The 15797-nt window shown below is 48.2% G+C and overlaps 1 protein-coding gene across 1 annotated transcript in view; it reads left to right on the top strand.

Moving 5' to 3' along the window:
- Positions 1-15797, top strand: part of robo2 (roundabout, axon guidance receptor, homolog 2 (Drosophila)) — a 530474-nt gene that overhangs the window by 409043 nt on the left and 105634 nt on the right. The window contains exons 13-15 of the mRNA XM_078233065.1: positions 1363-1529; positions 11385-11506; positions 13453-13684. Coding sequence (XP_078089191.1) covers positions 1363-1529; positions 11385-11506; positions 13453-13684 — 521 coding nt within the window. The remainder of the gene's footprint in view (positions 1-1362; positions 1530-11384; positions 11507-13452; positions 13685-15797) is intronic.

A 15797-nucleotide genomic window follows, 5' to 3' on the forward strand; every position in this document is an offset into this window, starting at 1 on the left:
AATTATGGGATGTGGCACAGTGGTGAGCACTGCTGCCTCACAGCGCGAGGGACCCGGGTTCGATTCCCGGCTTGGGTCACTGTCTGCGCAGAGTTTGCATGTTCTCCCCGTGTTGCGTGGGTTTCCTCCGGGTGCTCCGGTTTCCTCCCACATGTGTGGGTTAGGCGGATTGGCCGTGCTCAATTGCCTCTTAGTGTCCAAAGATGTATGGGTAAGGGGGATCAGTGAGGTAAGTACATTGGGTTGTACTGCAAGGCCTGGATAGAGTGGACGTGGAGAGGATGTTTCCACGAGTAGGAAAAACTAGAACCAGAGGGCACAACCTCAGGCTAAAGGGACAATCCTTTAAAACAGAGATGAGGAATTTCTACAGCCAGAGAGTGGTGAATCTGTGGAACTCTTTGCCGCAGAAGGCTGTGGAGGCCGGGTCATTGAGTGTCTTTAAGACAGAGATAGATAGATTCTTGATTAATAAGGGGATCAGGGGTTATGGGGAAAAGGCAGGAGAATGGGGGTGAGAAAAATATCAGCCATGATTGAATGGCGGGGCAGACTCGATGGGCTGAGTGGCCTAATTTTGCTCCTATGTCCTATGGTCTTATGGGTTACAAGGATAGGGCCTGGGTAAGATGCTCTGTCAGAGAGTTGGTGCAGACCTGAAGGGCTGAATGGCCTCCTTCTGCATTGTAGGGATTCTCTGTGGGCATTACCAGCATTTATGACCATTTCTAATTACCCTTGAGAAAGTGATGGTGAACCTCCTTCTTGAACCGCTGCAGTCCGTGTGTTTTAGGTACACCCATCGTGCTGTTAGGGAGAGAGTTCCTGGATTTTGACCCAGAAATAGCAATATATTTCCAAGTCAGGATGGTGTGTGACTCTCTAACTTTTAATACTCATTTTCCCTCATAAAACCTATATCAATCCCAGTCTTGGAATTTTCAGTTGACCCTTACCCTCAATAAACATTCGGATGAGGGAGTTCCAGATTTCCACTAGCTGTTGTGTGAGGGGCATCACCCTGCGATGACCTATCAGTGAATCTAAGGCTAGGACCCTATGCTCTGGTCTCCCCACATTTTAAAATCTCAAATCGACCTATTTTATTTTGCCCCTTAATCTTCTGTATCCAAAGCATCACAAACCAGAGAGTTTGCTTTCCGCAGCGAGTTGTGGGAATGTGCCCGTTAAAAGACTGATAGAAACAGATTGAAGAGTACCTTTCAAACTGTGGTTGCCAGCAAGGTGGCCACTGCTGCAGAGGGGTGGGTGGGAGTGGGGGGGGATGGAGAAGGAGTTGGGGGGAAAAGAACCCCAAAGCAGCCGTGAAGTAACAGGTGTTGTCTCCATTTCTCTCTTCAGCCAATCTGTAAGTAACAGCTGGCAGACAGTGGCTGACCACGTGAAGGATACTTTGTACACTGTGCGGGGATTGAGACCCAACACGATCTACCTCTTCATGGTGCGTGCTGTCAATGCTCAGGGAGTCAGTGACCCCAGCCAGATGAGCGACCCTGTCCGCACTCAAGGTAAGAGCTTTTTTAAAAAAAGTTTATATATTAGTCACAAGTAAGGCTCACATTAACACTGCAATGAAGTTACTGTGAAGTTGCCCAAGTCGCCACAGTCCAGCACCTGTTCGGGTCAATGCACCCTAACCAGCACGTCTTTCGGACTGTGGGACGGAACCAGAGCACCTGGTGGAAACCCACGCAGACACGCGGAAAATGTGCAAACTCCACACACAGTGACCCAAGCCGGGAATCGAACCTGGGTCCCTGGCAGCGTGAAGCAGCAATGCTAACCACTGTGCCACCGTGCCGCCCGTTATCTTAGCAGTGTGGTAAATACACTTCCGCGTTCCAACTGTGCCCATCTTCGAAACGTTCTACCCTTAGGCCGTGCTGTGTTAGTGCCAACCCCGACTGCGGTACTAACTGGTTGGACTCGTCATGGTCGGGTTAGGTAGAAAAAGCAAATCGGGCAAATTTCCTTCATTGCTGTCTGCTGCCCTCTTGCTGGAGAAGGGAACGTGTGAAGGGTCGGGATGGAGTCGGCTGTGACGCGAGTAATGAACATGAATAATTAAAAAGCTAAATGGAGTGATGGCCTTCCTTCTCCCAAAAGGGCCGGGCTGTATAAGGATGGATATTATATTACAGCTGTCCAGAGCACTGGATAAGCCCTGTCTGGAGTCACTGAATTCATAGAGTCATAGAGGTTTACAGCATGGAAACAGGCCCTTTGGCCCAGAGCTGATCAGCTGGATAGCCAACATCTTTTCCCAAAGGTAGGGGAGTCTAAAACTAGAGGGCATAGGTTTAAGGTGAGAGGGGAGAGATACAAAAGGGTCCAGAGGGGCTATTTTTTCACACAGAGGGTGGTGAGTGTCTGGAACGAGCTGCCAGAGGTTGTAGTAGAGGCGGGTACAATATTGTCTTTGGCCCAACTTGTCCATGCTGCCTTCTTTTTTTAACCACTAAGCTAGTCCCAATTGCCCGTGCTTGGCCCATATCCCTCTCATAGAATCATAGAAATCATAGAAACCCTACAGTACAGAAAGAGGCCATTCGGCCCATCGAGTCCGCACCGACCACAATCCCACCCAGGCCCTACCCCCATATCCCCACATATCTTACCCGCTAATCCCTCTAATCTACACATCCCAGGACACTAAGGGGCAATTTTAGCATGGCCAATCAACCTAACCCGCACATCTTTGGACTGTGGGAGGAAACCGGAGCACCCGGAGGAAACCCACGCAGACACGAGGAGAATTTGCAAACTCCACACAGACAGTGTCCCAAGCCGGGAATCGAACCCAGGTCCCTGGAGCTGTGAAGCAGCAGGGCTAACCACTGTGCTACCGTGCCGCCTCTATACCCATCTTACCCACGTAACTGTCTGAATGCTTTTTAAAGACAAAATTGCACTGCAGGGGTCCTATGGAAGGAGCAAGAGAAAGTGTAAGACTGATTGGCTAGTTCTTTCAAAGAGCCGGCACGGGTACAATGGGCCGAAGGGCCTCCTTTTGTGCTGTGAGATTCTCTGAAATTCCGAGCGAGTGTCTTGACTCCAATTATCTACTCATTACAACATTCTCTTCCACAAATCAGGCTCTCCCCGCAGTGACAGGCCTCCGAGGAGCTGGCATTTACACAGCAGCTTAAGAGAGTCGTAGCCAGAATGGGAGGCGTGCTGCAGAATCAGAGTCAGGGGCCTGTGTGTCAATGAAATGTCGCTTGGCGTGATTGGAGTGGAGCTGTCTGCAAACAGATAGTGGCCCATTCCGGATCAAAATTAAAAGCCAGACATTCGCAAATGCTTCCCTTTTAATTACCTGCGTCCAAATAGGACCACAACTCCTCCTCAACCAGCTGTGCGCCTGCTTTGGAAATCTTTTAGTGCCAGTCTCTCTCCACTGCTCCACTCCTCCTTCACACTGCTGCTCAGAGAGTGAGTGGTGTTCCGGCTGTTCAACTGTCGAAGGCAGCACCCAACCCCATTCTCATACACTGAAATTGTTTGGGGTAGGGGTTGGGGTCGGGGGGGGGGGGGGGGGGGTGCAATTTTTGTTTTGGCTGTTTTTCCCTCAGAACATGAAAGTTAAAGTTTATTTATTAGTCACAAGTAAGGCTTATATTAACACTGCAATGAAGTTACTGTGAAATTCCCTTAGTCACTGCCCTGGAAGAAAGACTTGCATTTAGATAGCACTTTTCGTAGAGCCATACAACACAGAAGAGGACCTTTGGCCCATCGAGCCTGCACCAAGAAAACGACACGGAATCCACACTAATCCCACTGTAGCCCAATCCATCACGCAAACCAGCCTCCCACCCATTGACTCTGTCTACACTTCCCGCTGCCTCGGCAAAGCAGCCAGCATAACTAAGGACCCCAACGCACCCCGGACATTCTCTCTTCCACCTTCTTCCTTCAGGAAAAAGATACAAAAGTCTGAGGTCACATACCAACCGACTCAAAAACAGCTTCTTCCCTGCTGCCATCAGACTTTTGAATGGACTTACCTTGCATTAAGTTGATCTTTCTCTACACCCTAGCTATGACTGTAACACTACATTCTGCATTCTCTCCTTTCCTTCTCTATGAATGGTATGCTTTGTCTGTATAGCGCGCAAGAAACAATGCTTTTCACTGTATGTTAATACATGTGACAATAATAAGTCAAATCAAATCAAATCAAACCTTTCCAGCACTTGGTCCATAGCCTTGAATGTTCTGATATTTCAGGTGTTCATCCAGGTACTTTTTAAAGGTTGTGGGAGCTTCTTGCCTCTACTACCCTCCCAGGAAGGGTGAAAATATTTTTCCTAAAATCTCCTCTAAACCTCCTGCCCCTCACCTTAAAACTATAACCCCTTGTTATTGACCCTTCAATTAAGGGGAACAACTGCTTCCTATCCACCCTCATACCCCTTGTCATCTTATACACTTCAATCAGGTCCCCCCCTCAGCCTTCTCTGCTCTAAAGAAAACAATCCAAGCCTATCCAGCCTCTTTTCATAGTTTAAATGTTCCATCCCAGGCAACATCCTGGTGAATCTCCACTGCACCCTGTCCACTGCAATCACATCGCTCCTGTAATAAGGTCACCAGAACTGCACACAGTCCTTCAGCTGTGGCCTAACCACAGCCCCAAGATAACCTCCCTGCTCTGATAACCTATGTCATGACTGATAAAGGCAAGTGTCCTGTATGCCTTCTTAACCACCCTACTAACCTGTCCTGCTGCCCTCAGGGGTCTGTGGTGAAGCACCCCCAGATCCCTCTGTTTCTCTGAGCTTCCTAGTGTCCTGCCATTCATTGAGTACTTCCCTATCTCGTTACTCCTTCCAAAGTGCATCACCTCGCACTTTTCAGGGATAAATCCCATCTGCCACTGATCTGCCCACCTGACTAACCGGTCTATATCTTCCTGCAACCTCAGACATTCTTCCTCACTATCAACCACCCTGCCAATCTGTGTGTCTTCTGCAAACCTATCACCCCCTCCAGCCCCCACATTCTCATCTACATTGTTATTCTCCATCTTGAACAATAAGGGACCTTGCCCTGATCCCTGTGATATGCCACTGGGCACCAGCCTCCAGTCACACAAACAGCCTTCCACTACCTCCTGTTTCCTACCACTAAGCCAGTTTTGGATCTATCGTGCCAGGTTACCCCGGATCCCAATGTGCATTTGCCTTTTTTTTTATCGGTCTCCCAAGTGAGACCTTGTTAAAGGAGTTTGCTGAGATCCATATAAATTATATCAACTGCACTGCCCTCGCCTACACACCCGATCATCTCAAAAAATTCAATCAAATCTGTCATGACCTAAGGACTTCAGGAAGAAGATCAGCTGAGTTCCACCATGTATCCTGACCAGTATTTATTGTTGAACAGAGTCACTAAAACTGAGTTTCTGGTCGTTTATCACAGTACTGTTTAAGGATGCTTTTGTGCAATCATAGAATCCATACAGTGCACATGGAAGCCATTCGGCCCATCGAGCTTGCACCGACCACACCCAGGCCCTATCCCCGTAACTCCATATATTTCCCCCACTAGTCTCCCTGACACTAAGGGGCAATTTAACGTGGTCAACCCACAAAACTCGCACATCCTTGGACTGTGGGAATAAACCGGAGCACCCGGAGGAAACTCACGTAGACAAGGGGAGAACCTGCAGACTCTGTACAGTCATCCGAGGCTGGAATTGAACCCGGGTCCCTAAAGCTGTGAGGTAGCAGTGCTAACCTCTTGCTGTACACTGTTCAACTGCTCGTGTGTCCTTGATTGCAGTAGTGCATCACTGACGCAAGGTGCTGAGGAACATCCTGAGGTTGTGAAAGGTGCGACGTTATGGAAAGTTGTTCTTTCTCCAGATAAATTCTTAACAACAACAAAGTGCATTTTTGTTGGCATCAAGGCTTTCAACAGAGCAGTGAGGCCTCCTATAGTCAAATAGCCTTCTTGGCACGGAATCTTCCCATCCCACCCACCACGGGAACCGTAGCGAGTGGGACACGTACTGTGCAAAGGTCTGTTGACCTCGGGTGGGATTTTCCGCTTTTGGGACGAGTGCGCTGGACAATTCCGCCTATGGTCACTTTTCTGGAGGAGAATGGTTGTGGGTGTGGGGGGTAGAGGGGAGAAATTATTCTATCAGTAGCATGGGCAGCACGGTGGCACAGTAGTTAGCACTGCTGCCTCACAGCGCCAGGGACCCGGGTTGGATTCCCGGCTTGGATCACTGTCTGTTTGGAGTTTGCACATTCTCCCCATGTCTGCGTGGGTTTCCTCCAGGTGCTCCGGTTTCCTCCCACAGTCCGAAAGACGTGCTGGTTAGGGTGCATTGGCCGTGTTAAATTCTCCCTCAGTGTAACCCGAACAGGCGCCGGAGCGTGGCGACTAGGGGATTTTCACAGTAACTTCATTGCGGTGTTAATGTCAGCCTACTTGTGACTAATAAGTAATTTTCTTTTAAATTTTAAATTAATGTTCAAAGAGAGAGAGAGAGAGAGACAGAAAGCCTGACAGAGAGCGATGGAGTGAAAGAGATCATTAGAGAGGCAGACATGAGAAATAATCAAATAAACAGGAAGCGTTAGATAGAAAGAAGGAAAAATGAAGCAGAAAAGCAACCAGGGACAGATAGACAAAGAGATGGAGCCACAGTCAGAGGAAGAGGGGGAAGAGAGAGAGAAACCACCAAAACAAAGATGGACAGAGTGTGTCAGAGAAACAAGAGACATATGCAGTTAGAATGAACAGTGGAAAGGGAGAGAGAGCCAAGGGCACAGAGCGAGAGACAGGGAAAAAGAGCAAGCGATAGGAAGCAAATGATCGTGCGAAACAGTGACAAAGAGAAGGAGAGCAGCAGGGAAACAGTCAACCAGACAAATGTAAAACAAGGTGTGAAGAGAGAGAGAGAGAGAGAGTAAAAGGTAGATTCAGAGATAGTCAGCGAGAGAGAGATGGAATGAGACAGTCACAAAAAAAAAAAAAACAGCAGGACGGAGAAATAATGCAAAGCAGACGCTGTTCATTTATGAGTAATTAATTAAAACACTTGATTCCAATTACATTCATTTGCATAATTAAATGAGGCTTGATCCGAGTTCTTCTATCCAGCACCCTGCCGTTGTCAGAAATATCACGGTCTGAAACTTCACCAATGGTTGCTGTTTTGCCATGAATTATAGCAAAGGGAAAGAGTCATTATTTAATCTGGCAGCAGGCGGCTTCCTCCTACAAGCAGCGCAAACTGAAGTAAACCAGTGGCTCCCCAATGACACGTGATGCGAATTTCTGCTTCACAGAATCACACAATGGTTACAGCACAGATGGAGGCCATTCAGTCCCTCCTGTCCATGCCAGCTCTCTGCAAGAACAACTCAGCTGGCACCATCCCCCACCCTTTCCCCATCGCCCTGCAAACGTTTTCTCTTCAGAGAATTATCCAATCTTCTTTTGGAAACCCACTTCCACACCATCAGGCGGTGCATCCCAGATCCTAACCGCACACTCTGTTTAAAGAGTTTTTTTTTTTTCTCATGCCGTCTGTGTTCCATCTGGTTCCCAACCCTTCTGCCGATGGGACCAGTTTCTTCCTACCCACTCTGCCCAGGCCCGTCATGATTTTGGACACCTCTATCAAAGCTCCCCTCAGCCTTCTCTTCTCTAAGGAGAATAACACCGGCTCCTCCAATCTGTCCGCAAAAACTGAAACCTTGTAAATCCTTTCTGCACCCTCGCCAATATATTCACATCCTTCCTGAAGTGTGGTGCCCAGAATCGGATACAATGCTCCTACTGAGTCTGTTTTGTCAAGGTTCAGCACAGCTATCTTGCTTTTGTATTCTGTGCCCCTATTTATAAAGCCCAAGATCCGGAATGATTTGTTAACCACTCACTCAACCTGCCCTATCACCCTCAACATGTTATGCTCTGAAACCTGGCGCTCGAGCTACTGGGGCTGATGACATTTGCTACACACTTGTGTTGTTCAGGACATGAGAAACATCTCGAGTTCCTGAATGGAACTGGCTGTGCACTCCATGACACTTAAGATACCCTACCCTACAATGCCCCAATTGGTCTCTTAGCTTATTTAACAGAAATAAACTTCAGACTTTGTAGTATCAAAGAATGTATGGCACGGAGACAGGCCCTTCCCAAACTGGTCCAAGCTGACCAAAATGCCCATCTAAACTAACCCCATTTTCTTGCATAGATTTACAAGGATGTTGCCAGGACTCAAGGGACTGAGTTATAGGGAGAGACTGGACAGGCACCTCTATCAAAGTCTTGCATTTGGCTCATATCCCTGTAAACCTTTCCTATCCATGTATCTGTCCAAATACCTTTTTAAATGTTGTCATTCCACATACGTACCACCCTCTGTGTAAAAAAGCTCCTCAGGTTCCCATTAATTCTTTCCCCTCTTAACTTAAACCTACGCCCTCTAGTTCCCGATTCCCCAACCCTGGGAAAAAGACTGAGTGCATTCACCCTATCCATACCTCTCATGATCATATACACCTCTATAAGATCACCCCTCAGTCTCCGACACTCCAATGAGAAAAGTCCTAGCCTGTCCAGTCTCTCCCTATAACTCAGTCCCTTGAGTCCTGGCAACATCCTTGTAAATCTATTCTGCACTCTCTCCAGTTTAATAACACCTTTCCGATAGCAAGGCGACCAAAACTGAACACAATACTCCAGGTGCGGCCTCACCAACGTCCCTTAAATAAAGATTCTCTGGCTCACCACCAATCAGTTTCCCTGTTGACATCGCGGCCAGAATTCTCCGACCTCGCCCGCGGTTAGGATTTTCCAGGCCCGCTGCTGTGAATGGCGATTTGGCCGGGTGTCACCTTCTCCATTCTGGCTGACAGCGATAGCAGAGCGTACAAGACCGGAGTGTTCCAGCCCGTTTATTTTGCAGGGAGGTTACCGCAAATGGTTTTGCTTAACTCTTATTATCCACATACCTCAGATTCTAGTTTACGAAAATATTCAGAACCTTTTAGTGTTACCATCCCTTGTCGTTTAACCCCCTTAATCTGATTAATTGATTGAACATGAATTGTAATTATAAAATAAGCTATCAAATTGGCTTCAGGTTTCACACCAATTAGTTGATTCAGCCTTAGTTTATAGTGGCCTAATTTAAAATAAATTCAAAGTTTACCAGTGTACACACTCCAACTGAGTCTTTGTTCTGTAATGTTGCTTTTTGATTTATCCCCACTGTGTTCTCAGTTTGCCGCTGCTCCCTTAGTTCCCCCCTTTCCCATGTCCCCCTGCACCCCCACCGCGCCCCCCCCCCCCCCCCCCAACCTCACCCACCCCCCAATTCCTTCCTCAAAACCGGCTCTTCATTCCTGTTACTTGTCCATCTGGTCCTCCCCAAAAAACAAGTGAAAACCAGGCATCAAAGGAGAAGGGTTGCAATGATACCCAAAAGGAGGCAACTCCCCTTGAACCCTGATGTGGGGGTTCTGATACACATTAATACACTCTGCAAAGCCAGCCAGCCTCACACTTCACGTTGCGAACCACATAAAGAACAAGTGTGACCCCACAGAAACAAGGCAGGTCAAAATGTTAGGCACTCTCCTTTTGTTGAGAAGCCCATGTGAGTGTTCCCCTGGCCCGAGTTGGTGGCAGAGTCAGAGATCCTAAACTCTTCCAAAAAGGACCTGAAGTGCTGTAAGCTACAGGGCCATGGGCCTGGGAAAGGAGGGTGGGATTACAAAGGGCACTTGAGTGCCCTCAGGATGTCATGGACAAAATGGACCGAATGGCCTCCTCTGTGCTGTAACTCCTCGATGCTTTTGTGGTTCCATGGAAGAAGCAAAGGAGTAAGAGCGAGGATAAGCAGCTCAGCGTTAAGTGATACCAAGCTCAGGTTCCAGAAGGTTCCAGTCAGAAGGGAAGATGGGGGTTTCCCCAGGTTTGACAGAACATTAAAAAGAGTGGGAGACGGTGGGCTAACAGTTATGTTTTTGGCAGGAATGGCATCTAAAATAGGGCGAATGCCCAGCACGCCACCTTCCCGCCTACCCCTGAACTCACCCCCAGAACACGGGAGGTGAACAGGCAGCCCACCCATCATATTAATAAACAGTTAAGGGTCAATGGAGCTTATTACAAAGAACAGTACAGCACAGGAACAGGCCCTACGGCCCTCCAAGCCTGCGCCAATCACGTTGTTCTATCGAGACCAACCGCCTGTATCCCTCTATTCCCCCGTCTGTTCCTGTGTCTATCCAGATAAGTCTTAAATGTCGCTAACGTATCTGCCTCAACAACCTCACTTGGCAGCGCATTCCAGGCACCCACCACCCTTTGTGTTGCTACAGAGAGTTGTTGACCCAAATAATGTCGATGCATTTGAGGGGAAGGTAGGTAAACAGATGAGGGAGAAGGAAATGGAGGATTACACTGATAGATTTAGATAAGGAAGGAAACGAGGAGGCATGGACTAGTTGGGCCAAGTGGACTGTACCTATGCTGCACATTCTATGCAATTTTACAGGACAAATACAGCACGGGGTTAGATACAGAGTAAAGCTCCCTCTGCACTGTCCCCATCAAACACTCCCAGGACAGGTACAGCACGGGGTTAGATACAGAGTAAAGCTCCCTCTACACTGTCCCCATCAAACACTCCCAGGACAGGTACAGCACAGGATTAGATACAGAGTAAAGCTCCCTCTGCACTGTCCCCATCAAACACTCCCAGGACAGGTGCAGCACGGGGTTAGATACAGAGTAAAGCTCCCTCTACACTGTCCCCATCAAACACTCCCAGGACAGGTACAGCACGCGGTTAGATACAGAGTAAAGCTCCCTCTACACTGTCCCCATCAAACACTCCCAGGACAGGTACAGCACAGGGTTAGATACAGAGTAAAGCTCCCCCTACATTGTCCCCATCAAACACTCCCAGGGCAGAGTTCAGCTCCCTCTATACTGTCCACATCAAACACTCCCAGGACAGGTACAGCACAGGGTTAGATACAGAGTAAAGCACATCTGATCAGCTGTGATGAGCTGAGATGGTGAAAGAAAATCAGGAATATAGTGTTCTGTACATGCGAGTCCGAGACTGATTGGTGTCTTCAATGACTGGTCTCTCGAAGGAAGCTAGGGGAAGTTTTTTTTCAGTGCGTTGGTGATACATGAGAGTGAGGGCAGCCTGTGGCCAGATTCCTTTGAGGGTGCTGAAGGGACATGCTGAGGTATCCTGCAGAGATGTCTCAAATCTTCAGCAATGGAGAAAGGTTATTGACCTGAAACCTTAACTCTGCTTCTCTCTCCACGGTTGTCTCTAATCTTGTTCGCCTCTCCTGGTTTCCGTACAGATATCAGTCCCCCGGCACAAGGTGTGGATCACAGGCAAGTTCAGCGGGAGCTAGGTGAAGTCATCGTCCGTCTGCACAACCCTCTTGTCCTCACTCCATCCAGTATCCAAGTCACATGGACGGTGAGTAGCTCTTTATCTTACTGATGTCACCCTGTAAGGAGATCTCACTGGCCAGTGTTCATCCCCAGTTGGTGTCAGCCATGGCTGTGTGGGCAACCCTTGCACCTTTGTATCAAACGGTTCTGGGCACTTGGGGCATTCCGGAGAATCTGAACACAAAACCCCAGCTGAAACTCAGAGTGCAGTTTCACCCGAGTGCCGCACATTCAGGGATGGTGGGACTGATGTATGAGGAGAGATTGACCAGAAGAGAAAATGCTGGAAAATCTCAGCAGGTCTGGCAGCATCTGTAAGGAGAGAGAAGAGCTGATGTTTCGAGTCCAGAAGGCCCTTTGTCAAAGCTCAGCTTTGTGTGTGCGTGCGTGTGTGCATGTGTGCGTGTGTGCGTGCGTGCGTGTGTGTGCGTGAGTGTGCGTGTGAGTGTGTGCGAGTGTGCGTGCGTGTGTGTGCGTGTGTGTCAGCTGCTCCCTATCCACCCTTGAACACCTCAATCACGTCACCCTTCAGTCTTCTCTGCTCCAGAGAAAACAACCCAAGCCTATCCAACCTCTCTTCATAACTTAAATGCTCCATCCCAGGCAGCATCCTGGTGAATCTCCTCTGCACCCCCTCCAGTGCAATCAGGTCCTTCCTATAATGTGGTGACCAGAACTGCACACAGTGCTCCAGCTGTGGCCTCACCAAAGTTCTATACAACTCCAACATGACTTCCCTGCTACACTGAGAGGCGTTCACAATCATGGAGGGTTTGACAGAGTAAGTAAAGAGAAACATTTCCAGTGACAAGCAGGTCAGTAACCAAATGACACAGATTTCAGATAATTGACTGAAGAACCAGAGGGGAGATGGATTCTTTATTTCAGCTGGAATTCTCCGGCAGTTCACACCCTGCTGCTGCTGCGCACGAGGATGGAGAATTTGGCACTCAGACATACCTCCATTCACTGTAGCGGGACCAGAGAATCCTGCCGGCATGAACGGCCGGAGAATTCTGACCTTAGTCTTTCACAGGATGTGGGCGTCGCTGGCTGGGCCAGCATTTATTGCCCATCCCTAATTGCCCTTGAGATGGTGGTGGTGAGCTGCCTTCTTGAACCCGCTGCAATCCATGTGGCGTAGGTACACCCACAGTGCTGTTAGGAAGGAAGTTCCAGGATACCCAACAAGCTGTTATGATCAAGAATGCCCTGCCTGATAAATTGGTGGAAGCAGAGTGAACTTTCAAAAGGGAATTGGATGAAAACGTGAAAAGGATAAAATGCATTGCAGGGCTATGGGGAGAGAGTGCTGAGAGTGGGACTCATTGCTCTATTAAAGAGTTGGCAAGATGCTGAAGACTGATTGTCTTCTCATGTTCTGCATCAGTGTATGACTTCTGGAACTCGTAATTCCTGATGATTTATGTAAAGATGAGATCATATCTCCTGTGAGTGAAACCTGGTACAATGTGGGCCCAGTCTTGCTACTATCTCCAATTATAGTCATAGAAACATAAGTCTTACAGCACCAGAAGGAGGCCATTCGATCCATCTCTGAAAGAACCATCGAATTAGTTCCACTCCCCCTGTTCTTTAACCATGGTACTGGAAATCTTCCATTTTTCCGTTTCAAAGCTCTCTTCAAGCCTTTGCAATCCTTTCCTAAATTGGACACAATACCCGAGCTGAGGTCGAACCAAGTGTTTATAACTCGCTTCCTTTTGGAATTTACGCCCCATCTTATGGCGCCGAGGGTCCCAGATGCTTTCCGTTCAACTTCATTAACTTGCTGTGCCACACTGCGAGATATGTGCTGATGACCCCCCTCAGGTGTCTCGGTTCCTGCATCCCCTTTAAAGTCATGCCACTGAGTTTGCAATGTCTCCCCTTATTGCTCCTTCTGAATGCTGATGGATAGATGCATCAGGGTTATGGGAACTAGCCTCTGCCTCTCTTGGTCCCACACAGGTCGAGCGCCAGTCACAGTTCATCCAGGGCTACCGCGTGGTGTTCCGGCAAGTCTCCGGCCTTCCGAGCCCCTCGTCCTGGCAGGTGATGGAGGTCAAAGTGCCAACCGAGCGGAGCGCAGTCCTGAACAACCTGAAGAAGGGCATCACCTACGAGATGAAAGTCCGCCCATATTTCAACGAGTTTCAGGGGATTGACAGTGAATCGAAAACTGCCCGCACAACTGAGGAAGGTGGGTTGTACGAAGTGTATGGATTTATCTGTTCAATGTTTTATAGAACCCATAATCAGTTGGATCTCGCTGAGCTGGGACATCTTGCACCATGCCCCTTCAGTTGCACTCTTTTTCCAATCCCTTCAACTCCAATTCTTTTGTTTGCTTTATAAGTTGGTGGAAGTGTGGGATGCAGGCAGCGAGGCCTCAGGGACCCCAGGGAAGAGTCATAAAGGTTTACAGCATGGAAACAGGCTCTTCAGCCCAACTTGTCCATGCCGCCCAGTTTTTACCACTGATCTAGTCCCAATTGCCCGCGTTTGGCCCACATCCTTCTATACCGATTTTACCCATGTAACTGTCTAAATGCTTTTTAAAAGACAATATTGTACCCGCCTCTACTACTGCATCTTGTTCCAGACACTCACCACCCTCTGTGTGAAAACATTGCCCCTCTGGACACTTTTGTATCTCGCCTCTGGAAGAGGGAAGCTTATGTAGGGATGAGGAAACAAGGTTCAGATGGCTCGACTGAGGGTTACAAGTTAGCAAGGAACGAGCTGAAAAAGGGGCTGAGGAGAGCTAGGAGGGGACATGAGAAGTCCTTGGCGGGTCGGATCAAGGAAAACCCCAAGGCTTTTTACTCTTATGTGAGGAATAAAAGAATGACCAGGGTGAGGTTAGGGCCGGTCAAGGACAGTGGTGGGAACTTGTGTATGGAATCAGTAGAGATAGGCGAGGTGATGAATGAATACTTTTCTTCAGTGTTCACCAAGGAGAGGGGCCATGTTTTTCAGGAAGAGAAGGTGTTACAGGCTAATAGGCTGGAGGAAATAGATGTTCGGAGAGAGGATGTATTGGCAGTTTTGAATAAACTGAAGGTCGATAAGTCCCCTGGGCCTGATGAAATGTATCCTAGGATTCTTTGGGAGGCGAGGGATGAGATTGCAGAGCCTTTGGCTTTGATCTTTGGGTCTTCGCTGTCCACGGGGATGGTGCCAGAGGACTGGAGAGTGGCAAATGTTGTTCCTCTGTTTAAGAAAGGGAATAGAAATGACCCTGGTAATTATAGACCGGTTAGTCTGACTTCGGTGGTTGGTAAATTGATGGAAAAGGTCCTTAGGGATGGGATTTACGACCATTTAGAAAGATGCGGATTAATCCGGGATAGTCAGCACGGATTTGTGAAGGGCAAATCGTGCCTCACAAATTTGATAGAATTTTTTGAGGAGGTAACTAGGTGTGTTGATGAAGGTAGGGCGGTTGATGTCATATACATGGATTTTAGTAAGGCGTTTGATAAGGTCCCCCATGGTCGGCTTATGATGAAAGTAAGGAGGTGTGGGATAGAGGGAAAGTTGGCCGATTGGATAGGTAACTGGCTGTCTGATCGAAGACAGAGGGTGGTGGTGGATGGAAAATGTTCGGACTGGAGGCAGGTTGCGAGGGGAGTGCCGCAGGGATCAGTGCTTGGTCCTCTGCTCTTTGTGATTTTTATTAATGACTTAGAGGAGGGGGCTGAAGGGTGGATCAGTAAATTTGCTGATGACACCAAGATTGGTGGAGTAGTGGATGAGGTGGAGGGGTGTTGTAGGCTGCAAAGAGACATAGATAGGATGCAAAGCTGGGCTGAAAAATGGCAAATGGAGTTTAACCCTGATAAATGTGAGGTGATTCATTTTGGTAGGACTAATTTAAATGTGGATTACAGGGTCAAAGGTAGGGTTCTGAAGACTGTGGAGGAACAGAGAGATCTTGGGGTCCATATCCACAGATCTCTAAAGGTTGCCACTCAAGTGGATAGAGCTGTGAAGAAGGCATATAGTGTGTTAGCTTTTATTAACAGGGGGTTGGAGTTTAAGAGCCGTGGGGTTATGCTGCAACTGTACAGGACCTTGGTGAGACCGCATTTGGAATATTGCGTGCAGTTCTGGTCACCTCACAAAAAGAAGGATGTGGAAGCGCTGGAAAGAGTGCAGAGGAGATTTACCAGGATGCTGCCTGGTTTGGAGTGTCGGTCTTATGAGGAAAGGTTGAGGGAGCTGGGGCTGTTCTCTCTGGAGCGGAGGAGATTGAGGGGAGACTTAATAGAGTTTTATAAAATGATGAAGGGGATAGATCGAGTTAACGT

The sequence above is a fragment of the Mustelus asterias genome, chromosome 17, assembly GCF_964213995.1.
Source record: "Mustelus asterias chromosome 17, sMusAst1.hap1.1, whole genome shotgun sequence".
NCBI lineage: Eukaryota > Metazoa > Chordata > Chondrichthyes > Carcharhiniformes > Triakidae > Mustelus > Mustelus asterias.